At 38.7% G+C, this 24,055-nt stretch overlaps 1 protein-coding gene and 1 long non-coding RNA gene across 4 annotated transcripts in view; both read left to right on the top strand.

Annotated features, from left to right (window-relative positions):
- The window catches only part of TTC39B (tetratricopeptide repeat domain 39B), an 82,408-nt gene that overhangs the window by 16,342 nt on the left and 42,011 nt on the right, over nucleotides 1–24,055 (top strand). The window contains exon 2 of one of the 3 annotated variants that reach the window (XM_039385640.1): nucleotides 9,036–9,070. The exons of 1 other annotated variant lie outside the window; for it this stretch is intronic. In XM_039385640.1, coding sequence (XP_039241574.1) covers nucleotides 9,036–9,070 — 35 coding nt within the window. Of the gene's footprint in view, nucleotides 1–9,035; nucleotides 9,071–19,488; nucleotides 19,601–24,055 lie in introns of those variants that run through there. One more of the 3 variants, XM_039385644.1, reaches the window with a different exon arrangement.
- Nucleotides 3,342–4,291, top strand: LOC113999154. Its single transcript, XR_003544759.1, has 2 exons — nucleotides 3,342–3,429; nucleotides 4,111–4,291. It is a non-coding gene; the product is annotated as an uncharacterized LOC113999154 (long non-coding RNA).

Below are 24,055 nucleotides of genomic sequence, written 5' to 3'. Positions count from 1 at the left end.
GTGTTTTTCATATGTTCCTGTTCCTAGGCTATTAATTGTTAATACTGGGATCTGGTGTCAAAGTGTCAAATAAAGCAAGTGTAGGTGACAGAGATGAAGAGTTAGCAGTATCTTTTCCTTGGTCTACTCCCTCAGTTGTTTCTCTGCCAAGACAACATCGAAATGAGGTTTCTCTCATGTTCAGTGTTTCTTTTTGACAATAAACATTAAGATGTAGTTAATTTCCAGGTTATTTTTCTGTTGGTTTGTAAAGTAAGCTGCTTTTTTCTATAAGAAATTACTACGTCAAGTCTAATGAAATGATAGCTAAAAACTTGGGATTTTTAAGCTCTTTATATTGCAAAGTATTTTCAGTTCTGCATAAATATTAGGAAGTGAAAAGCATCTATATTTTTGAAATGAAATTTAAATGCTATTTGGCTCATCAAAACACTTACTCTTTACATCAATACTTTATGAATTAGCTCAAGACATGACACATTAACTTCTGGGTTCTGCTGTAATGCTGAGAATTGCTTTCTCTCTTAACATCTGGAAAAATATGCAGTCGTGGGTAGTGTTTTCTCATGCCACTGCCCATTTAAGCAGCAGTTGAATTCTGTCCTTATGTGACACAGTCATCCAATTGTTAGCACACAGGAAAGATGTCCGTAACAGATTATGTTTCATAAATTCTCAGAATTACTTTTTTTAGTTCGTGAAGGTAGTATTTGAAGTTTGTAGATGCATATAGGTTTGTTACCCTGCTACTGTTACTGTAGATGAAAAAAAATAATTCATAACTGAATATATTTATTTTGAACTGAGTATTTTTACAAGCTAAACTTACACAACTTTAGGCCAATAAGCTCACATTGTTGTTCATCTCCATCATTCCTTTTGGTGAAGTAGTCATTTCTGATATTTAATGCTTCAGAGTGTTGTCCACAAAAATAGGATTCATTACCCAATGTGCAACAAGCCAATAACTACATAGTCAAGAGAGATATTGATTACTTATTTATTTTGGAGGTATACAAGGTTGGGTGCTCAGCAGCATTCCACAAATCAAGCACGCCCCTTGTGGGCGTGGACTTTCCGTGCCATTATTTATACACAGAAGTTCAGTGTTAGTGACTGCCCAAGTACAGCCCCTCTATTATGATTGATTAGTAATTTCCATACAAGTTACATAATCCCAGCTAACTTCTACACATGCTCAGGGGAAGGGTGTTTACCTGGGAAGGGGTCTTTTTTACCTGTAGGCATGATTTTTAGTATTGTAATGAAAGTAGGTCAACTATAGAATACATGGACCTTGAGTCTTTTGCCAAAATGGCAACATATGCATAGCCATACATTACATCCTTAAAGCTTGTTAGTTCCAGGTTGTCCTTGAGTGAGGAATGCTAACTACCACTTGTTCTACTGACATACAACAATATCTTGATTTACTTCATTTTTAGAACACGTTAGCTCCAGAAATTCCTTGACTAAGGGATGCTAGCTGCTATCTGTTTGTCTTCTTTCCTGCTGATCAGTCTTAAAAGTATACAACGATAAAACATCAAAGGTCATCCTAATTTAAGATAATCGTGATGTGTTACACATTTTGCAATAAGTGGACTGGTTTGGAGGGTGAAAGCAAGCAGGTGTTGGTTAAAGCAACAAGATTAAATCCATGTAATCTGTGAAACAGATATTTTATAAGGAGAGTGTACTTTTGTTGGGAAGCAACAGTGTTCAGAAACTACTCAAAAAGGAATCAGTACTTCCATTATTGCTTTGATTCTATGAAAGGGATTCTGGCAGTAAATTTGGTAGCATAAAAGCATCTTCGGCTGAAAGTTGTAGCCTGGGAATTGAGTTGAACAAATGCTCCACAGAGTAATGTCAGAACTACAGATAACTGTGTAACATTGTGTAACAAAATACATCAGTTCCACGAAACCTGACTGATGTTAAACTGAGCAGTTTTTGCTTAGCTAAACTGTAGGATTGTGTGTTTTTTCAGATTTGTAATTTGGAGACACAAAAGATGGCGTCCATGGTTATTCTCATTGGAGTCCTTCAGTAGTTAGCACTCTGCCTGAAAAATGTGAACTTGATGCAGGGGAAAAAAGACGTTATGAAAACTAATGTTTACAAGAACCAAAGATGTTTTGTCTAGTACTGATTTTGTTGCTGCGAGCTTGTTTATAGCAGCCAAAGATAGTAAGTACTTCTGCTGTTTTGCATCTGGTGAATCAAAAGTATGAACTTTTAAGTAGCTCTTACAATGTCCTGTGTTCTAGCTCTTGCACTATTTTCATGGGATCTTTTCTATTTTCTTATGTATTTATCAACATTGAAGGAAGCTGAACTCTAGGAAAGTACAGAATTTTACCGTTTTCATCATCTTGGTGTTGGACGTTAAAAATTGATCTGCAAAAGGTAGAAAATAGCAAGTTAAAGCTCACCTTAACAACATGAATTTGTGTTGAATTTCTTATCAAAATGGTCTTTCTGTCTTAGTATTGTTGCTTTCCATAAAACATCCACTTGTGTGTATGATTTCCTTGAATTTACATGGGCATCTCTTCATTTGAGATTGATTTACTCTATGATCCCAGTCACTTACAGGGAGTGTATTCTGATTTGTATTTCACAAATTCTTTATAGCTGAACATTTTTTTAGCCTTCTGTGTGTTTTGAGAGTATTGATTAAAAATCCTGTTGAAAGGAAAGAAGCCTTGGAGGAATTTGGTTAGAAAAAATTTAATTATGAAATTCCACTGACAACTGCTTTTTCTCTTGTTTACTCAGCTACTTTTTAGCGTAGTGTATATTTTAACAGGTATCTCTTAGTAATTAAATGGGTGTAGCAATTAAAAAATGGCTTGTCAAGTCTGAAGTGTTAGGCTTTACATTGCCTTCAATCAAGAAAGCTTTTCAGTATTTTCAGATCACCATTTTTTTTTCAACAGTGCCAACTCTACTCTAATTCTTAATTAAATTTAATTTTTATTTTGTTTTGTTTTGTTTGGTGATAGGTTTTTGGTTTTGTTTCTGTTTTGTTTTTCTACCTGAAATTGGTAACACATGTTAACAAGTTTAGGGTAACTGAGGTCTTTCTGTTTCCTGTTACTTGATGTGACAGAAACTCTGGGTTATTCTAGCAATTCTTTAATTAAAGTTTCAGTGTCTGCTTGACTAAGAAAATCTCAATATTTTTATAATGCACATGCAAAGTGTTTGAGCAGAGAACTGACAATGGATTTTTGATTCAGCTGTGCTTCCATGTAGCTGCACTTCTAGGAGTTTTGCTAATTCTGTTGCTGTTTTTTCTTATTTTCCAGCCTCTGGTAGCAGTTCTCAGTTCAGTCAAGTCAACTAAGGGGAGAGATAGCATCTGTTGTTTGGTACCTTTGAGTAATATTCTGAGGAACTTTCATATTGCTATAATGTCTAGTAAGTTTTAAATGCACAGTGATTTTAATTTGTCGCTCCTGTGGGCCTGGAATTTAAAATTCTTAGTCGCCATTTTCTTTGAATCATTTTTAATGTAGTCCTGGCTAAAGCTAAGGAGAAATGAATATTCACATAATTTCATAACAGAGAAGGAAAAAAAGAGTGTATTTTCTTCTATTTGTTCAATATATATATTTATATTCTGTGCCATTTGGTAATAAAACTGTGCAATGGACAGCTGATTTAGAGAAACTCTTTGGAAACTGTTTTCCTTCCATATGGAAGGTCTTTTTTCTGTAATCTCTGTTCATATTATAGGCATTGTAGGTTAGTTTCTTCTTATACCTCCTCTACTCTATTCCATAGTCACATGTTTTTCTGTATTCCATATCGACAAGGGAAAAGACATTTAATCCATACTCCCATATGCAACATATATACTATTGCTATTTTATCTGAATCTGTGGGCTTTTTGCTAGGGGCAGGATGCCTCTCCCCTGATTTTAGAAAGTTGCTTCTGAGCTTGTCAGCTAAGTTTTATTTGAAGTCCCTTAAGTCCTGTGAGATGTATTGCTATACAGAGTGGTAATTTTAGTGTAAACACAGTGAAAGATGTGTTATACCTTTTCTTGGGTTGAGAAATTATAGATCTCTCAATGAAGCCTCTTTCTCTTTTTGTAGAATCCAGTCAGCGACTTCCAAACTAGTATCTGAATTTCCCACGGGGAACTGCAGGATCGTTTTGACCTAGAATTGCTTGCTTTTTTGAGAAGAAGGAAAGTGTGGGGCTGAATTACAGAAGACAAATGAGTACAAAAATAATTAGATGTGTCCGTATACGAATAAAATTTTGACAAAGGCATCTCAAAGTGCATGTGCTTGCTAAATACTTAACTGTTGTCATAGATTACCATGTTTTGCACTATCTTAATATGTGGGCTTTCCAAGGAGAGGTGTTACTGCTAACTTTATGGTTTTTCAAGTAATCTCAAAACTGTTCTCTATTTAGTACTGACAAAATAAAGCTGCGACTGGACAGGTAATGTGGTGTAGCAATAGTATTAAATTCTGGGTAGTATTTTTTCATGATTATCCTATTTGGTCTCATTTGTCTCTTGAATTAATATGAGTCTTTTTCATGTCATCTTTGTATTTTTGAGATAACACTTTTGGTGGGACTTTTTTTCCTCTGCCCAATTAGTAATCTTTTTTGATTTTGTAAAGCTTTCTACACTGTCTCTCACAGGATCCTTCTGGACAGAATGTCCAGCACACAGCTGGATAAACACATCATGCAATGGGTGAGCAATTGGCTGAGGGGTTGAGCACAGAGGGTGATAGTGAATGGGGTGACATCAGCCTGGTGACCTGTCACTAGTGGTGTTCCACAGGGCTCCATCCTGGGCCCTGTGCTCTTCAAACATCTTCATAAATGACTTGGACATAGGACTGGAAGGGACACTAAGCAAATTTGCAGATGATACAAAACTGGGAGGAGCTGTTGGCTCCCTTGAAGGCAGGGAGGCCCTGCAGAGAGACCTTGACAAATTAGAGGACTGGGCAATCACCAACCAGATGAAGTTCAGCAAAGGAAAGTGCTGGATTCTGCACCTGGGATAGGGCAACCATGGATGTAAATAAAGACTGGGGAATGAAATGCTGGAAAACAGTGCCAGGAAAGGGACCTGGGGGTGCTGGTCAATGGCAAGTTGAACATGAGTCATTAGTGCCCTGGCGGCCAGGAGGGCCAACCATGTCCTGGGGGGCATCAGGCAAAGCATCGCCAGCCGGGCGAGGGAGGGGATTGTCCTGCTCTGCTCTGCACTGGGGTGGCCTCACCTTGAATATTGTGTGCAGTTTTGGGCACTGCAATGTAGGAAAGTTATTAAGCTATTAGAGAGTGTCCAAAGGAGGGCAACAAATGTCTGTCAGATTGACTTTCTTGACTTTGCAAAACATCAGTATCTCTAAGTTGTGTAAACTTGATTGTTTTCAAGCCTGCTTGAATCTTGATAAGGATTCATCATAAAGATGTGAAATACTGCAGTTATCAAGCAGAAAAAAAAATATATGAAGAAATGTCATTTTGAGACAGCTTTATTTTGTTAAATCCTGTGTCAATGATTTTCTGAAGTCTATGGAAAAGCCTGAGTCAATTTTTGCATGCCATCTAGTGGCAGGTTTACTTCTATTCCTGTGTTTTAAATTATTGGACTGACATGCACTCTGGAAAAGGTGCAGTAAAAATCTGTGGATTGCAGCATTAGCCATCATTGTACTGAGGCATATAGTTGTTAAACTTTCTCTTGGTACTGACTTAAACGTTAATGTATTTCTTTTTATGGATAGAATGTCTGAAAAAAGGCTTTATTGTCCTTTTTGTGGATTTAACTGCACTTTGTATTTCCTGAAGTTTTCTGCTGTTATATGGGTTGCTGTTATAACATGGACATACTGAAGCAGGACCTTTGGGACTTGCTGCAGGACAAACCTGGATTTGTGAAGGTGAAGGAAATAAATGAAGAACTGCATCAGACTCAGTCTCTCCAGCCATGCAGATAATGGAAGTGGTGTTCCTGTGATAACTGTGCTAAAGTCTGGAGGTCACATATACGGCTGATGTAGTTGGACACAACTTCAATCTCGAGGGAAGCAGCCCATCATTGGTGCTAAGTAAAACTGGTTTGAGTTCAGTAGTCTTCTTTGCTGTAGACCAAAATGAGCAAGCACCTCTGGAGACTGGTTGTGACATTTCAGCTGTGTCAACTGGAAGCTGTTGGAATGAGCACTTGAAAATGAGAACTTTACTAGTCTTTAACTGAATGTGAAAGTGTCCATCATTTTGGGCTGCTTCTGTACTCTGAGGAATAGATAAACTTTATCAATCAGTTGATTTTATTTTTTATATTGGCATATATTATGTACATACCTATATACATTTGTATGCTAAATATAGTTTAAGGTCTTTAAGATGCTGTGTATGTTATGTAACACTTCACTCAATTTTTTTGTCAAACAGATTTAATTTACAGGTAGATTTTAACAGACTACTGGAAACAAGTGAATATGTTCTGAGTACTTTGCACACCTTTTCTATCTTGATAGGAATATGATGAATCCTAGAACTTAATCTGGGAGGAGCTGTTCTAGGTACTTCAGTTGCAGTCTTTTTTTCTTTACATTTTAGAATGATATAACTTTTGTTGTAATGGGCATGGATTGGAGTAGAAAATGTCTACGCTTCTCTTCTAGTGCTTCCAACATTTTTCTGTATATTCCCTCTATTCTATAGGGAATCTCAGAGTCTGTAGAGACAACTGCAGACTTGTGTGAGTCAGGAGAAATAGGACCAAGATATCAAATTGAATGCTTTCTAATACCTATTTGACATGCAGTGGGAATGGGAATGCATGGGAAACTTCGGAAAAAGACTATGGGTTGGATTTTTTGTTTGGTGTTTTTTGGTTGGTTGGTGATTGTTTGGGGGTTTTTTTTAGCATAGAAGTCCCCTTCAGTGATGTCTTTAGCTCCCTTGAGGAATCTCATGAGAGACTGTGACTATTCCCTGTGCCTTGGTATGTGAGGAAAAATACCAAGGCTGTACTTCATTATGCTAAATGTTTAGATGTGCATTTGACCAGTGTAAATAACAGGGATCAAAATTCAGAGGAAGCCAGGCAGAGGAGGTACTTGTTTAGACAGAATGCAAATTCTCACTCCATTTCTTCTTGTATGTAGGTGCTGCTCATGTACAAAGTTTGGAAAGAGCCTGCAAGGGTTCATGTCACAGATATCTTTGCATTTTTCTGTAAATTTCTGCTTGTTACTGTTCTTTATTAAGTACCTGACAGTTAAAAGTACCTTGACTTTTGCTTGTCAAGTTTGTTATCCTAGGAGAAATGGAAGTGTGCTCAAAAACCCATAAGTGTTTTTTATTTGTTTATTTTGCTGAATTTCTCCTCTTGTCTACAAGTGATTAGAGGAGGCAACCAGTCTTCAGAGAAGGACTTTATTAGAACACTGGTGACGTCTCGGTATCTGGAGTGAGACAGGGGTAAGGGTTTCTGTTCATGGTGTTCCTTTTGGTTTTGTTCAGTTTTTTGAAACTCAGTTCAGTTCTCCTTAGATCAGGAGGATCATTTCATTGGCTGCTGCCAAGTTCTCCCTTTACTTGGCACTGGTGAGGCCGCACCTGAAATACTGTGTTCTAGTAGAGGCCCCTCATTCCAAGAAAGACATTGAGGTGCTGGAGCGTGTCCAAAGAAGGGCAATAAAACTGGTGAAGGGTCTGAAGCACAAATCCTGTGAGGAGGACTGAGGGAACTGGCATTGCTTAGCCTGGAGAAAAGAAGGCTCCGGAGAGACCTTCTGGCTCTCAACAAATAACTGAAAAGAGACTGTAGTGAGGTGGGGCTCAGTCTCTTCTAGGTATCTTCCTGGGATATGTTAAAAATCTGTTCCATCATGCTTCCAGCTTTTCTTACAGAAAAAGCGGAAAACACAGTTATAAGTAGGAAATATTTTCTATTTGAAGAGTGACTGAGTAAGGTAGAAGTCTTTGACTTGGAAAAGAGATGAGTTGGATGATATTACAAAGGCCTTCAAAATTATAAGTGTCAAGGAAAGAGCAAGTATGAATTGATTTTTCACTGCTTTTGAATATACAATTCTAGGGATTTTTAAGCAAAGGCATTAGGAACCAGGTTCAAGGAGAAATAATTTTGTGCAATTATTTTGCACAAAATGATTGGCAGACTTGTGAAATTCCTTACTAATGTTATGAACTCATGAATTAAAGGGAGTCTACATGGGATTGAGGAAACTAGACTGGTACTTGGAACAGAGACCTACAGAATCAACAGATGCCAAACTGTGTCTCTGGAGTTCTGAGTCTCCAAAGGCTGAAAAGTGTGGAGTGGAGAGGGGTGTGTGAAGGAGGACTGTTTGCCCATTTGTCTTTGCTGCTTCTACAGACCAATTTTGGAAACTGGATACAGAAATGGGTGACCTGCAAGCTGAGCCATTCTGCTCATTTTTACATTTGTATATCTTCCTTTATTTTAATTTGAAATTTGAACTTAGGTTGAAAGAGGTTTGAATCTAGGTGGAAAGAAACATCTTCTAGATGTCTGGACCAAGCTGTTCACATAACTGCCATTGATGTATGAGCTGGCTGTATATGCACACTAGCTGTAATGCATCCTGGACCTAGTATATATACTCTGGTAAACTTGCTTATCAGTTACGTGCGTAGAACATTTTTTCTTTCATGTGTAGATATACTGTTCAGCTAGTGCATCCTGAATACAACAGATGTGCTGCACAAACTCCTGAGGCATACATTTGTATTGCGTTCTGTGATGTATATGGTGGAAGTTTCAGAATCTGAAAAGGAAAATGTCTTTTGTTTAATTTAACTGATGCTAGTCTGACATAGTAGGCCCACAGGAAATCTATTTGTGTAATGATGTGACAGTCAGTAGATTGTGAACACTCTGATTATTACTGTATGTTACAGAATTAAGTGCTGTCTGGTACTGTTAACTTTCTACTGTGTTAGAAAACATGTGCACATTAGATTGAACTTTTCTTTTTTTCTTCTGCAGGAAAATTTTGAAGATGCCTTTGAAAATATCCCCGTGTAAGTAGAATTTTTGTTAAAACTATTTATACATATGGAATACTGCAAGCACACCATTCCAGGGAAATATCATTTTATATGCACTGACTACATTCACATTTTTCAGAACAGTTAAGGTCCCCAAGAGTCGGGAAACAGAAGTGTAATTAGGTTGAAGTATTTGTCAACAAATGTGAAAATTGTATAGAATTAAAAATAGGAAATTTAGTAACTCTAGTTACATACTGATAGCTCCAGACATTTTTGCATATTGAAGAAATAGTTGCTTAACATGATGGAAGAGCTGTGGATCACACATTGTGCAAGACCATCCAAGGAAGATTTTCAAATGGAAATTGCCATACCTCATGATGTACTGCTGCACAGATGTTTTTCCCTAATGAAGTGAGATACAGTCACTTCTGTGGCATTAAATTTCATGCTGAAGCAACACCTTACTTACAGTGTGATGAAAAGACATGATGCTGTTCGTAAATGGTTTTAGTTTTTCTCTAGGATTTTTCTGCATTTTTGTGCCATGGAGCACATGAGAAGGGGACTTCGAGTGGTATCCTTGGATTTCTAAAACTCAGCAGTAGCTTTGGACTTAATTGCTAAAACTTCCATGGTCCTGGCAAATTATATTCTACAGATTTGCCAGACCTTCTGTTTGTATCTTACCTAGAGTAGTGTGGCAGTTTGAGCCACATTAGAAATCCAAAAATCCAATTCCCAGGCTTTTCCCCAACCCCTTCCCACAATTTATCCTAACACCAGAGAGAAACTTTCAGGCCAGAGGCTTCTGTAAGGGAAGGGAAAGTATATACATTTATTTACACAAATAAATATACTGTACAAAGTAAAAGCAACTATATATATATTTATGTTTCTGTCAGTCCTTTTAGCCCCTTCCTTTAACTTTAGTCCAGAAAGAAGCCTTTCAAGGCTGGAAAGTAACCAGTCCCTCTTGTGGGAGTGTTCTGGGTCTGAACGCTCCCCCCTCACCAAGCTCCAGTTGTTTGTTGCAGTCTCTCCTCCTCATGAAGTCCAAGAAGATAGCTTTGAGTCCTTGCTCTTCTGCTGCTGTGTGATTTCTCCCTCTCAGTGTCATACCTCGGTTCGTAGGCTGCTGCAGTGTAGTTTAGGTTATCAAGCGTCTGCATCCTGGAAGGTTGATTCCTCCTTCGGGTTTTCGGTTGTCCTCCGTTGAAATCACTGCCCAGACATCCTCCGGGCCCCTCTCTATCAGGGGTCCATCTCCAATTCTTGCCTGGGATTTTTCTCCCTAGCAATCGAGCCCCCTCCGGCCCATCCACTTGGCTCTGCTCCAATGCTGAGCCTCGCATCCGCTCTCACTAAACAGCGAGAGGGGAAAAAACAGCCCTCCTCTGTAGCTTGGCTGCAGAAGTGGGGGGGAAGAAGAAGAGGGCCTGGCTGCAGGGCCTGCCTCTCTCTCTCTCTCTCTCTCTCCCACTTACCAGTTGTTTGTGAGTCGCATCCCTCACAAACATGCACTCATTCCAATGCTGTCTCTAACTCTGGCCTAGGCAGAGTTGAACATAGTGAATGTGTATATTTCATATATGGCCAGGATTCTTCACTAGATTAGACTCCCTCAAATTCTTTAGAAGGTACAGCTGTTTAAAAAAATATGCCTAAGGAACTGAAAAAAAACTTGGGATGTTTCGTGGAAGTCTTCAATCTTATCTTCCTTGAAACACTTTGATTGTAGTTTTCAAATGATGCTGGTAATTTTTCTGAAGGGAAGCCTCTCCTAAATCTAATGCCTCGCTGGTTATTCTTGACCTTTCTCTATCTAGAATTAATGGTAGTTTTTTCTATTAAGAATACAGTAGTAAAAATTTGGGAACATGACTACTTTGAAACAATGAATGGCCAGAGGTTTACCCTTCTAGGAAACTGTATCTAATTTTTTGATTTTGCTGTTGATAACATTCACTTCAACATTTTTCTGTATGTCGGTGTTTCAGTCTCTTTTATTTTGGATAGGAAAGTGGCATTGTTACAGCTCTGTGATGATATGCCTGGCATTGGTTTGAGTGGTTTATTGCAGTTTGTTATACCTAATTGAATATAACTAAAATGGATCTTTTTTATAGGGACTTGTGTCTACAAAGACTGATGTTTGCTTATAAGACCAGTTCTGGTTCAAATTCTGTCAGATCATCTTGTTAGTTTAGAGAATTGGGAAAGAATGTGTGACAACCAGATCTTCATAGGTCTGTATTTCATACACCACTCTGCAATTCTTCATGTAAAATATATAGGGAATAATACTGCTCTGTACTTTGCATCAATAAATGCTAGCAAATGATTTTACTAATCTAAGTTGGCTCTCACTGGCTTTATTCCTTAAATATTGCTTACCTATAGATACTGGGTTGTGCAGATTAACTGTTAAAAGGGCAGTGAGTGATTTTTCTGTCTGGATTCCTTTGTGATGTTCTTCTGGTAAACTTCAAAGCAGGTTTTGTAATGAGCCCAAAATATTTGTTTTGTAGAAATGTGAAGGAACCTTTAAATAGAGTTCTTTACTATACGTGAATTTTTTTTGTTCGCTGGTGCTAAAGCCAAAGAAAGGCTATTGCAGTAGGTCAGTTTGCCATTTTACTTAAAGCAAACACTAGCATTTGATTTCATATCTTCTTTGCCAATGAGAGTAACTAAGTTTTCAGTTTTCTAAGTATTGGCTTGATAATATTGGCTTAATACAGTATCTTCAACCTTCCAAAGAGAATAGGTGGGATATATGTGAAAGTAAATTCACCATTACATGGTTGCATTAACTCAGAAACAGTTTCAGATTGGTGTATTCTGTTGTAAAAGAAACAGAGGAACTGGAGTCAAACTGTTCTTTCTGTTGTGGAAATTCAAGCCTCTGCCAAGAAGTTGGTAAGCTGCTTTTTACCAGATATTTCACCGTGTTTCCACTGGAGTGTCTGCTTATTTTTAAGTTTTGGGCACATGTGTTTCACAAGGTTACCTAATGCCTATGAAGCACCTACAGGTTCAAAAACATATATGGATGGAACAGATTTATTTATGATTTATTCTTCTATTTAATTCTTGCTAAAAATGCCTCATCAGTACCTGAATCTTACTGTGGAAAAACTGTGAACTGTACTTTCAGTCTTACTGAACAAGATAATTCTCAGTTTCTATGCAGAAACATATTGAATTATTCAGAAAATCCCTTTGTAGAATGCAGATATTCCTGTTTTCTGTTGCCAGAGTATAATTTTGTAAATTATCTTGTCTTTGGTTTTATAAGTAGATTAAAAGTGGTTTGAGTTCCCAACAGTTTTTAACCATCACTGTATTGTGTATGTACTGACCTTGCCACTGCTGTTTAGATTTCTGTATGTATTTTATCCTCTGAAGTTCTCAATTGTTTTGAACTTGTATGAAATGTTAATTCTGTTGGGATTTCTTCCCATCTTGTTTTACTTACTGTTCCTTAAAATGTCATCTGTATGTGACAGGAATAAGTAACCATCAAGTTGTTGTGCTTTTCCGTGCAATCTTCTTACGTTGCCTTGCAGTCTTTGAGGTAAAGACAAGATGGTGATTTTATTTACTACCCAAATATCAGAAGCTTATGCAAATGAATAGCAGCATTTAGTGTAACTCTATTATGGTAGCTGCATGGGTATATTTATAGAAGATGCTTTGTGGTTGTCTTTGGGAAGAAACACAGTAGTCTACCTGACTGTTGCAAGCAGTTCATATGCAGAGGCAGTCTTCATGTTGTCCTATTTATATAAAGATTTCTGACACCAGACCCTCAGTTACAGCATTAGGGGAAAGATAGTGAGGTCTCATTTAAACACATTTAAAACATGAAATGCTGAAAAAGTAGAAGCTAACATTCTGTAGAAAAGCAGACAGATGAGTTTTGATCGTTAATAATACTCAGGATTTTCTGTCTATCGATTTCAGCAAAAAGAGAAATGCTTCATTGATTCTCTTTTGCATTTTCTTTGCCTACCCAAAGCTGGATACCGTTAATCCTTGATCCTACCAAAGCAGCTCTGTGTGGTATTACTGGGGTGACAGATTAAGGGCCAGAAGTGTTTAAGGAAGTTAGAGCAGGTTATCCTTATCATCTCAGAAGTGTAGTTAAGATTCCTGTTACACCTGCACATGTGAGTATTTTGCTGCTGAATGAAATTGAATAGCTGAGGAAATGCTCGAAATTCAAATTTACACAGAATCACAGAATCTGCTGAGTTGGAAGGGACCCATAAGGAGCATGGAGTCCAATCCTTAGCCCTGCACAGGACCATCACCAAGAGTCACACCATGTGCTTGAGAGTATCACCCAAATGCTTCACGAACTCTGTCAGGCTTGGTGCTGTGACCACTTCCCTGGGTTCCAGTGCCCAAGCACCCTCTGGGTAAAGAATCTTTTCCTAATATCCAACCTAAACCTCTCTGACACAGCTCCAGGCCTGTGTCCTGTCACTGGTCACCACAGAGAAGAGATCAGTGCCTGCCCTTCCTCTTCCCCTCACGAGGAAGTTGTGACTGCAATGAGGTCTCCCCTCAGTCTCCTCTTCTCCAGGGTCAACACACCAAGTGACCTCAGCTGCTCCTCATACGGCTTCCCCTCAAGGCCCTTCACCATCTTCGTTGCCCTCCTTTGGACACTCTCTAAGAACTTAATAACTTTCCTATATTGCAGTGCCCAAAACTGCACACGATGTTCAAGGTGAGGCCACTCCAGTGTAGAGCAGAGCAAGACAATCCCCTCCCTTGCCCGGCTGGCAGTGCTTTGCCTGATGCTCCCTCAAGACATGTGTAAGACCCCAGGTTCCAGCTATGAGCTCATTGAAGGGGTTTTACTTTAAAAAATATACAAGGCTCCAAAAATTTGCTGGCCAAATTTATTATAAGGCCCCTCAGTTCTTTAATAACTTGAGAGAGCACACAGGAGAACACACTGCGCACGTTTATCAGGAGGTCAAATAACACACTTTTACTGGCAAAGTTTAGATAATAAGGGAACTTGGCAAAAGCTTAAAGAGCAATATTCAAGCAATATAAAGCATTTCACAGTGTCCCTCAGGGATCAGTGTTGAGCCTAGTTCTGTTTAATATCTTTATTGATGATCTGGATGGGGGGATCGTGTACCCTTAGCAAGTTTGCAGATGACACCAAGCTGGGGGGTAGTGTTGATCTGCTGGAGGGTAGGAGGGCACTGCAGAGGGACCTGGACAGGCTGGAGAGATGGGCCAAATACAACAGTATGAGATTCAACAAGGCCAAGTGCTAGGTCCTGCACTTTGGCCACACCCCAGCACTACAGAATGGGGAAAGAGTGGCTGCACAGCAGCCAGGCAGAGAGGGACCTGGGAGTACTGACTGACAGCAGCTGAACATGAGTCAGCAGTGTGCCAAGGTGGCCAAGAAGTCCACTGGCATTGTGGCTTGTGTCAGAAATAGTGTGGCCAGCAGGACCAGGGAAGTGATTCTTCTCCTGTCCTTGACACTTGTTAGGTTGCACCTCGAGGGCTGTGTCCACTTCTGAGCCCCTTTAGATTAGGAAGGACACTGAGGTGCTGGAGTGTGTCTAAAGAAGAGCAGTGAGGCTGGTGAAGAGTCTGGAGCACAAGTCCTGTGAGGAGCAGCTGAGGGAGCTGGAGTTGCTTAGCCTGGGGAAGAGGAGGTTCAGGGGAGACGTTCTCGCTCTCTACAACTCCCTGACAGCCAGGTGGGGGTCAGTCTCTTCTCCCAGGCAACCAGCAATAGGACAAGAGGACACAGTCTTAAGCTGCACCAGGGGAGGTTTAGGTTGGACATTAGGAAGAAGTTCTTCACAGAAGGAGTGATTGGACATTGGAATGGGCTGCCCAGGGAGGTGGTGGAGTCACCATCCCTGGAGGTGTCTAAGGCAATACTGGATGTGGCACTTTGTGCCATGGTCTAGTTGATGTGATGTTGGGTCAAAGGTCGGACTTGATGATCTCAGAGGTGTTTTCCAACTTAGTTGATTCTGTGATTCTGTGAAAAGCATTGGCTTAGCACACACTAACCCAATTTAGCAAAATCCAACCCATCCAGCTTTAAGTTACCCAAATCTCAAGAAAGGAGATTAGAAGAGGAAGTAAAGAAAGAGAGAGAAAAAGAGAGTATTATAGTGTGTTCAGATGGTAGAGTCGTGACCACACGATGCCCTCGTGGTGCTGGTTTTATCTCCTCTGGACCCCTGTGGCCATCCCCCTGCTGGTGGGATATCCAGTGTGCCATCCCATATGGGCCTGGGCTGGGGGTCTATGATATGGTGTGGGACACTGCTCGTGATGTGCCATTCGCTGATGGCTGCTCCCGTGCTGCCCAAGGAGGCTCCAAGGGGCTGGGGCGTGGAGCAGGTCACCACTTCACCTTTGTGAAGTTCAGTCTTCCCCTTCCCCCCACCACTTGAGTTGGTCAGAGACAATAATTAATATAATAATCCAGTGTCTCACAATACAGTTGGCCCTCCTGGCTGCCAGAGCACTGATGACTCATATTCAACTTACCATTGACCAGGTCCCTTTCCATGACACTGCCTTCCAGCATCTCATTCCCCAGTTTGTCCGTACATCTGGGCTTGCCCCATCCCAAGTGCAGAATCTGGCAGTTTCCTTGTTGAACTTCATCTGGTTGGTGATTGCCCAGTCCTCTAATTTGTCAAGGTCTCTCTGCAGGGCCTCCCTGCCTCTGAGAGAGTCAAGAGCTCCTCCCTGTTTTGTGTCATCTTCAAACTTGCTTAATGTACCCTCTAGTCCTTTGTCCAAGTCATTTATGAAGATGTTTGAAGAGCACAGGGCCCAAGATGGAGCCCTGTGGAACCCCACTAGTGACAGGTCACCAGTCTGATGTCACCCCATTCACTATAATGTGCTCGGGCCTGAGAGCCAATTGCTCACCTGCTGCATGATGTGTTTATCCAGCTGTGTGCTGGATCCAGAAGGATCCTGTGAGAGACAGTACAGAAAGCTTTCATAAAATCTAAAAAGATTACATCAACTGGCTTCCCTTGACCTACTAGGTGGGTTACCTTGTCATAAAAGGAAATCAGGTTTGATAAGCAGGACTTTCCCTTGTGAAGCTGTACTGGCTCTGACCAGCGGCAGTGCTGTCTTTCAGGTACTTTTCAACACCTCACAGAATAATCTTCTCCATAACTTAGTTATAGTTTCTGGGGTCCTCCTCCTTGCTGTTCTTGAAAATCAGGGCAATGTTCACCAGCTTCCAATCCACTGGGACCTCTCCGGATTCGCAAGATAGCTCAAAAATCATCAAGAGAGGTTTTGTGATGACACCAGTTAGCTCTTCAAGGATTCTTGGATGAATCCCATCAGGCCCCACAGATTTCTGGGGATCTAGCTGGAGCAGCAGGTGCCACACAATTTCAGGGTCAACTGGGAGTTGATTGTTCCTGCAGTCATGGTCCTCCAGCTCAGGACACTGAGATCTCCTTGGTCCATCATCCATGTTGAAAAGCAAGGCAAAGAAATCATTGAACACCTCTGCCTTGTCTCTGTCCCTGTTTGTAAGGTGACCATCCTCATCCTGTAACGGGCCAGTGATATTTCTATACTGCCTATTGACATTAATATATTTGAAAAAACTCTTTTTATTGCTCCCAGATTTTTGGCCAACTGCAACCCCAGTTCAGGGAGCCAAAAACTTATAGGAACAGTTCTTGTCTTCTTAAATTTAAACTCAGATTCTGAAATTGTTTTAAGATGGTGAGAAGCAGCAGTGACAATTTAAATGATCAGATTTTATTTTCTCATATTTGACTTTCAAGGTCAATGGAAAAAATGTCCAGTAAAGGTAATTTTTGTATCTAGCAGATAATATTTTCGTGGCTACATAAATTAAAAAAATATGACACAGTAGCTACTTAGTATTGTCCATCTCAAGATTTGGAACTGCAGTAGCGATACAGTATCCTTATTTCCCTAATCTTTTTCTACCCCACACAGTTCTAGGATTATAAACTTTTTAAGTTTAAAGGATTTTAATTGGACAGTAATTATGTCATTCCTAACACTTCTGTTTTTGTTGCAACCACACCTTTTGCCTGTGGTTTAAGATTTCTCTGTGTTTGTATTTGAGTAGAAGACTTCAGGCCACATTGTGTTAGTTTTTATATTGGTATCTTCTGTTGACTTTGAAATGTGCAATTCCACCTGTGTCCATAGCTCATAGAAAGCAAGAAGGGAAAAAACAGGAGAGGAGGTAGAGGAAAAAATGAAAGCCAAACAAACCAACTCAGGGACATTTAACAGAGAACTGCCCAAAACTCTGCATCCCTTCTACACCCTGCTACTCTTGCGAACCTTTACTCAAAGGCTGCTGCAGAGAAAGATACCACAACCTGTTTTTTCTGTTATCCTGTGTTCACCAAAAGAAATGTGTCTTAATTGAGTCTAAATATTTGTTTTGCTGCCCTGTGGCTTGCTCTTTCATTACAAATAAATTAACAACATGGCATTAAACTCACATAATATGCTTTAAATAAGAAAATGGAAAGATGAGCTTTAATTCATTGATGAAGAAAAACAATAAATTGCTGGCTATGACTTGTTCTCATGTTGAGAAGTAGGATTGTTTTTAGGAAAAAATTATTGAAAACCAGATTTACCTCATTCTTTATTTTAAACTTTTAAGCAAACAAAACTTCTTTGGTCTTTACTAATGTGATGTTTTGTTGGTTTGGTTGTGTCATGTCCCCCCTGCCTTCCCTTCTTCCCCACAATGATTAAAAGCTGTCTCAGAGCATTTGGGGAAACAATCAGGTTGGAAGGTGTCTTGAGTGGGTACTGGTTCATTTTTTTTTTTAAGACAATCCAGGGAAAATCTGAGCATTGGTTGATATTTGCAGACAGAAAGCTTGCTTTTTTCAGTTTTGTGGAAATGTGCTCCTGACTCACTCAGCTTTTTCTGGAAGGTACTTTCTGAGCCATCAAGTGTGGACTGTCTGCAACTTATGCTGTGTTAAGAACAGAACACTGTATGTTTTGGAGGGGAAGTGGGTCGATTTTTATGTGACTGGTCAACCTTAATTTAGACTCCTCTGCCTTTCATGTACCATCAAGATGACAGAAATTCTGGCACTTTGACTTTCACTGCCCCTAATATTAACTGATAATACACATAAGCACTGCTTCCAAGTCACATGGTGGAGAACTTGGATATCTCTGAACTCCTTTGTCTTCAACAGTACTGGGCACAGTTTTATGGAGAAGGTAGAAATGTCCTGATTTTCAAGGTGCTGCTGTCCATAAATTCCAGCTGCCCATCTCATCTCTTTGAAATGTTTACAAGGTTTACAAAACCTTTTTTACTTGATCATAGGTTTCCTTAGGTGTTTTAGGAAATACTATGCAACCCTTTCCCTGTATTTTACAAGAATGTTTTTTCAAAATTTGTTTGAATAGGTTGAAGTATTATTACTACTACTATTTAGCACACATCTGAAATAAGTAAATGCAAACCTGTTGTTTCCTGCATTGTGCTTTAAAGGATTTCTTTGAGACATTTTTGTGAGTAAATCTCAGTTCATAACTGTAAATATAGCTAGAAATAGGTATTGTTACTCCAGGTGGTACAGCTTTAAAGGATACTGTTTGAAGGTGGAGGACATAGTTTAATTTTCTGCTGCTTAGCTCCCATGTGCTGAGCTTTCAAAATACCTTGTCTAGAGAGATCAGACCAAGGGGATGAAACTATCTCTGTTGTAGCTGTTTTGCATCTCAGTCCTACTTTTTCATTTTGCTGCTGATATTTGTGAAGAGAACTGTTTATTAGCTGCCTCTCTGTGCTGGTGATTTGTTTTGGTCTTGGAACTCTAGCTAAAAATTTGGGTTTCTTGGGAAAAAATGTCAAAGGGTTAATTAAAAAAAAGCGTTGATATGTTTGAGTACTGCCAAATGATGAAAATCAAACATGAGCTAGTTATTTTTTGAAGTGCTGCTGGCTGTCAACTCTCATATATTTCGTCTAGTTTTACTGCAGTTGCATTAGTATACTTTTCCTTTTCTGTGTGACTTTTACTGTGGCTTTTTTTTTAATATTCAGGAAGTACTAAGGTAACTCCGTTTTTGTCTTCAAATATAAATCACTTTGTGTTCAAGTCTCCATTTTCTTCTTGCAGTTAGGAGTGATGGATTAGAATTAGGCTGCAGCACAGATTGGGAGAATCTCCCAGCATCCTCTTCCCGCAGAGGCATCAGCTTCCAGCATTGACTGTAGCTGCTGCCACTCACTGACATTTCTTTTGAATTCGGCTGTGGAGAGCGCCTGTGTTCCCATCTGCTAGCATGTGAACTTTTATTGGTTTTGCTTGATAATTCATTAAAGAAACCTCATGGATATTGAGAAATAAAGCAATCAGTTTTCTCTTTATTGCTTTTCTTCGTTTTTTTTTTTTTTTCTCTCTGTGTGCATGGTGGAAAAAGACAGAGTGAGAGAAGCAGCACTTATTTTTGCACAGAGACTGTATTTACCTACCTGAAGTTAACTGAAGTAATCCTGTAAGTATATTACCTCTGCCTAATAATCCCTAGAGTCATAAATGTGGTAGTAAGATTTTTGGGATTTTATCTGTGAAAATTTACTTTGACAGGTATGTCAAACTACATTTCCTTTTCAGATGGATTTCCTTGAAGATAAAGGAAAACCAATCACAATAGGATTATGAAGTAATTGTTTCTCTTCCGCCCTTTCCAGTGGTGAACAATGCTTTTAGAGAGCAGAAGCTTCTCTGCTGATGTCAGTGCTTAATCAGCTCAGATGCTGTATGTTGTAGAACACCGCAAGGTGTGTATTTTGGGGTGCTATTCTTTAAAATGTGATAATTTAAAGACAGTATCAGACTTAGAGTTATTTTCTCTATTTATAGGCTGTCCTCTGCTCTTGGTAGCTGTGCTGATTTAACCATTTGAGATTATATAATATTTTACTTACACATTTATTTCATAGAACACAGTGCTGTGCTTTATAAGTACTAAATGTTAAGTATAACGCAGTGTCCTTTTAGAGACTTTAGTAATTTCAGAATATCTCCAGAATGGGCTGTACAGTCACTATGTAATAAATTCCAGTAAATTAGTTTGAAGTTTAGAAAGAGCATCTTGCTACGATCACACTGTCCTAATTGTCTCTTTGGATCTGAGCCAGTATTTGTGTGACGCAGTGTTAGTCCCATAAACATCTGGCCTGATCTGGTGTCCTACTTGCAGCATGATTTATTTTTTCTTTTTTTCCATGGGAACATAAGTGAAATTTTTATTCGATTCATGTAAAACTGCCAGTAAGCTTTCATTATTATTTGTACATGCTAGCTCTTCAAAGAGGATCTTTCTCAATCTGTTTTCTTGTCAGCATGTCTTATTTAGACCTCCTCTCCAGGGAAAATGTTGAACAGATCTAAGTTATATTTTTGTTTTTATGGTGAACATCTTATTTTTCTGTATCTACATGCTGTATATTAAGCTTTGGCAGTATTCCTCTCTGCCATATTCAGGTGATCGTTTTTGTACCCAGTATTGCACGTATTGATCTCAGCTGGATTATTTGATATAAACTATTAGTCCGATAAGGAATATTTAAACATAGTAAGTTCGCAGTTTACCTGCAAAGATCTTGTGTTAAAACTTACATCTAAAAATACTGTCGAACCACTGAGTTCTATTAATAAATCTGGTAATCTTTTATGCTGCTGTGTATTTCCATTAGTGTTGAACAGAATAGTGTAAAGCAGATTTTTCTCCTACCTGCAAATCAACACTGATAATTCTTTGATTTTTTTTTTCTACCCACTCTGTCAAACTGGGGTCAATTCTAAATACCTGTGATCTGATTGTTTTGCTGACAGTTTTTAGGCTTTCATATATTTTTGCAGTGCTGTGTCAAATTCATGCTGGAGTAGCTTGATATGCTTGAATAGAATTATTTTATAATCACTTTAGTGATCAGATGAAGTGTATGTATATATTCAGGTGGGTAAACAGTAACCCAAGTAGTTGTCATGTCTCACAATATCGCTGAGTCCTTATGGAAAATTTGAGTCTCCCTTTCTGTTCACATGAAGTGCAGTTTACTGTTGAACTTAAGAACTTGGTGTCAGATAAAGCTGCCAGTGTTTCTTTTCCCTTCAGACAATAAAATCACCCAACTTGCAATAAATTGATTGTTAGCTTACTGAATCTGGTTAATGATCAATCCAAAACTGAAACATTTGGGAATGCTCGTGTCTCTTTTATTTAAAAATAAAAATAAGACAATAAAGTGGCTAAAAACATAGCCTGTGGGTTTTTTTGGGTTTTTTGTTGTTTTTTTTAGAGGAGTGGACTCTTGGCAATGATGGGTGATGGTCAGCCAGCAAGATAAGCTTAGTCTTGGCGCTATTTCCTCTGGCACCCGAGGGTCAGACAGATGATCAATGATCAACTTTGCCAAGATTTTCTTTGTTTGTGCTTATTCAGTTGCTTTGTAGCATCTGCAGAGTAGTAATAATATGTGAGGATACAGCAATCAGTATTTTCTTGTGGTGTTCAAATATGGCATTGATAATAAATATATAGATAAGCAAAATCTGTGTTTTCAGTAAGACAGACCACTAGGAAAGTTCCCTTATCTCATCACCACTCAGTCATGGAAATGTTTGGAAGCTAAATAAATCTCTTGATCGCTTTCTTGTATTTCATTATTAGATTCCAACGAAGCAGCACTGTGGATGCTAGGCTGGTTTCTGGCACTCAAAGTCTGAGACCACAAGTAAGACTTACATGCAGAATGTAAAGAGAAGAAACATTATCACCACCTGACAGGTGGTGATCTTGACATTTAAAGTTTAAGATCAGATAAGACTTTTAAGAACCAATTTTTGTTTGTATATAAGGTTTTCAGTGTGTTTGAGGGTCTTTAATGCATTTCAGTCAAAAGACAGTATTGCAAATATTTCTGCTTCTGTGAGCAGTAATAGCTCCTGAAAGAAAACACTTGTCACCTCTAGGTAAACCTGTTTTGTCTGAAACTGGAACTTCCATCTCTAAAAAAAAAGAAGGGAGGGCAAACACTTTTCCTAAAATACTAGCATCTCCCCCTGCCCCCAGACTTCTGGTCTGTAAGTAACAGAGCTTTATCTGCCATCTGTCTGCCTTGCCTTGTTGTTATATTACATGTAACATTATACCTGGTAAGGTGTAACGACTGATCAATTAAAATGCTCTCTTAGTGAAATTCCAGTAGTCTTTGAAAAGTTGTCAGTTTGACCTTTTTTGACAATGCTAAGGTGGAGCTAAAACTGTGAAGTCGTTCTCAGCTCATTTTTATGCATATAATTTTAATAACGGTTGATTTGCAAGAGGGGCAACTGCCTCATTTTTTTTCTCACTCAATTACCTCTTCCCTTCTCACTGCCTCTGTTTTTCTGAGAGCTCCAATTCTGTACCTACAGCTGTACCTTTTGAAAAATAGTTTTCAATGCTTTCTCTTTATGCATACAAATGTATAATATCAGCTAGCTATTGTTTCTTCCTTTTGCTCTGCGTCAGCTTTTCTGCCACAGCTGTAAGATAAGCAAGAGGAAATAATTTAATTTTAAAAATTCCAAACAACCAAACCAAGCCCAACAATAAACAAAACCCTCAAAACAATGAAACAAAAACCCCATTACTATTAAAGAAAGGGAAAATACCCTAGTGGTGAGATTACTTGATCATTCAAAGGATAGTATAGGCAGATCCCTTGGTATTCTGGCAACAATACAGGAATTCACTGATAGAGATTTACAAATAGCTGGCTAAATGCTGCTATCTCATAGCCACGTAGGATTGAGGAGGAAGGTGCAACCTCTCTGAACTGAATTGTAGCATGAGGTGTTTCTATCCTATGCTGTTTCCAGTCCTGTGGGTGACAGGTGTCTTCAAAAATTCAAGTGAAAGCTAGTACCCAGGAAGGGCTCAGGTATGAACAATGCTGTTTTCCTCTCTCTGTTATAGAATGTGATCTTAAATACAGTGTGAGAGGAAGTCCTGAGGGAGGAATAAGTGAAAATAAGTGTGTTATCATGATGGTTTTGCCAGAATGTTAACTAATGTAATTTAAACTAAATTAGCATTGTTAGGGTGTGTTTATCTGTTGTGCATTTTCTGTTTGTTTGTGGGGTTTTAAATTATTTTTGTTTGCTTGCTGATTTTTTTTAATCTGCCTGATGTTGAATGCATCCTAATATAGTAAGCTTTAAAGTAATTTCTGCCTGTTTGCAAATTTGGTTAGCACAGCACTGGATAGTTTTGCTGCCAATTGGGTTTCTTTAAATGAATGTTTAGGATACAGACTACAGGATGTGTTAGTGAAGTTCTGAAATAGGGAAGACACTGCACCTTCAAGGGAACAGTCTGTCTTGCATCAGCATGAATTTTTTTTTCAATCTTTACCATAAATATTTTACTTACCTAAAATTCATGCTTCTCATAAGAAGGGATGTATACATAATGAATGCAGAATTTGCTGCGGAGGTATGACTAGTGGATTTACTATATGGGTAAAATAAGTTATCATTTACTATACTGATCAGATGGCTGAAGGTTTTAGATTTTTTATATTGATAATAATAGCCTGGAATAGGAAGTGATTTATATAAATTGGAAATAATTTCAAACACCTAGCCATATGGCTTAAGATTTTTCTGTTGTGTGATTATAAGAGTTGTTGAAGTCTGGGCTTTAGATGAAATGGTAAAAAAGTTTGCAACAACTTTTCTGTTTGCATTAGGAAAAAAATATTGATCATGTGATCTTTTATTTTTCCCTGACCATTTTAAGCTAACAAAAAATGTTAAGAATCCTTTTTGTTCATAAACTGGATGTGATTGGCCATTTAAAAATACTGAGATACCTTTAATGTCAAGGATTTAATATGCTTTAATGTGTTAGCAGCAAGAAGGGTCCAAATGTGAGAAAGGTTACTGACTTTGATTCTGC

This window comes from Pipra filicauda, unplaced genomic scaffold (assembly GCF_003945595.2).
Source record: "Pipra filicauda isolate LSUMZ 115617 unplaced genomic scaffold, ASM394559v2 scaffold426_size588282_pilon, whole genome shotgun sequence".
Lineage (NCBI taxonomy): Eukaryota > Metazoa > Chordata > Aves > Passeriformes > Pipridae > Pipra > Pipra filicauda.
The sequence above is the reverse complement of the archived record's forward strand: the minus strand, read 5'-3'. Positions and strand labels throughout refer to the sequence as shown.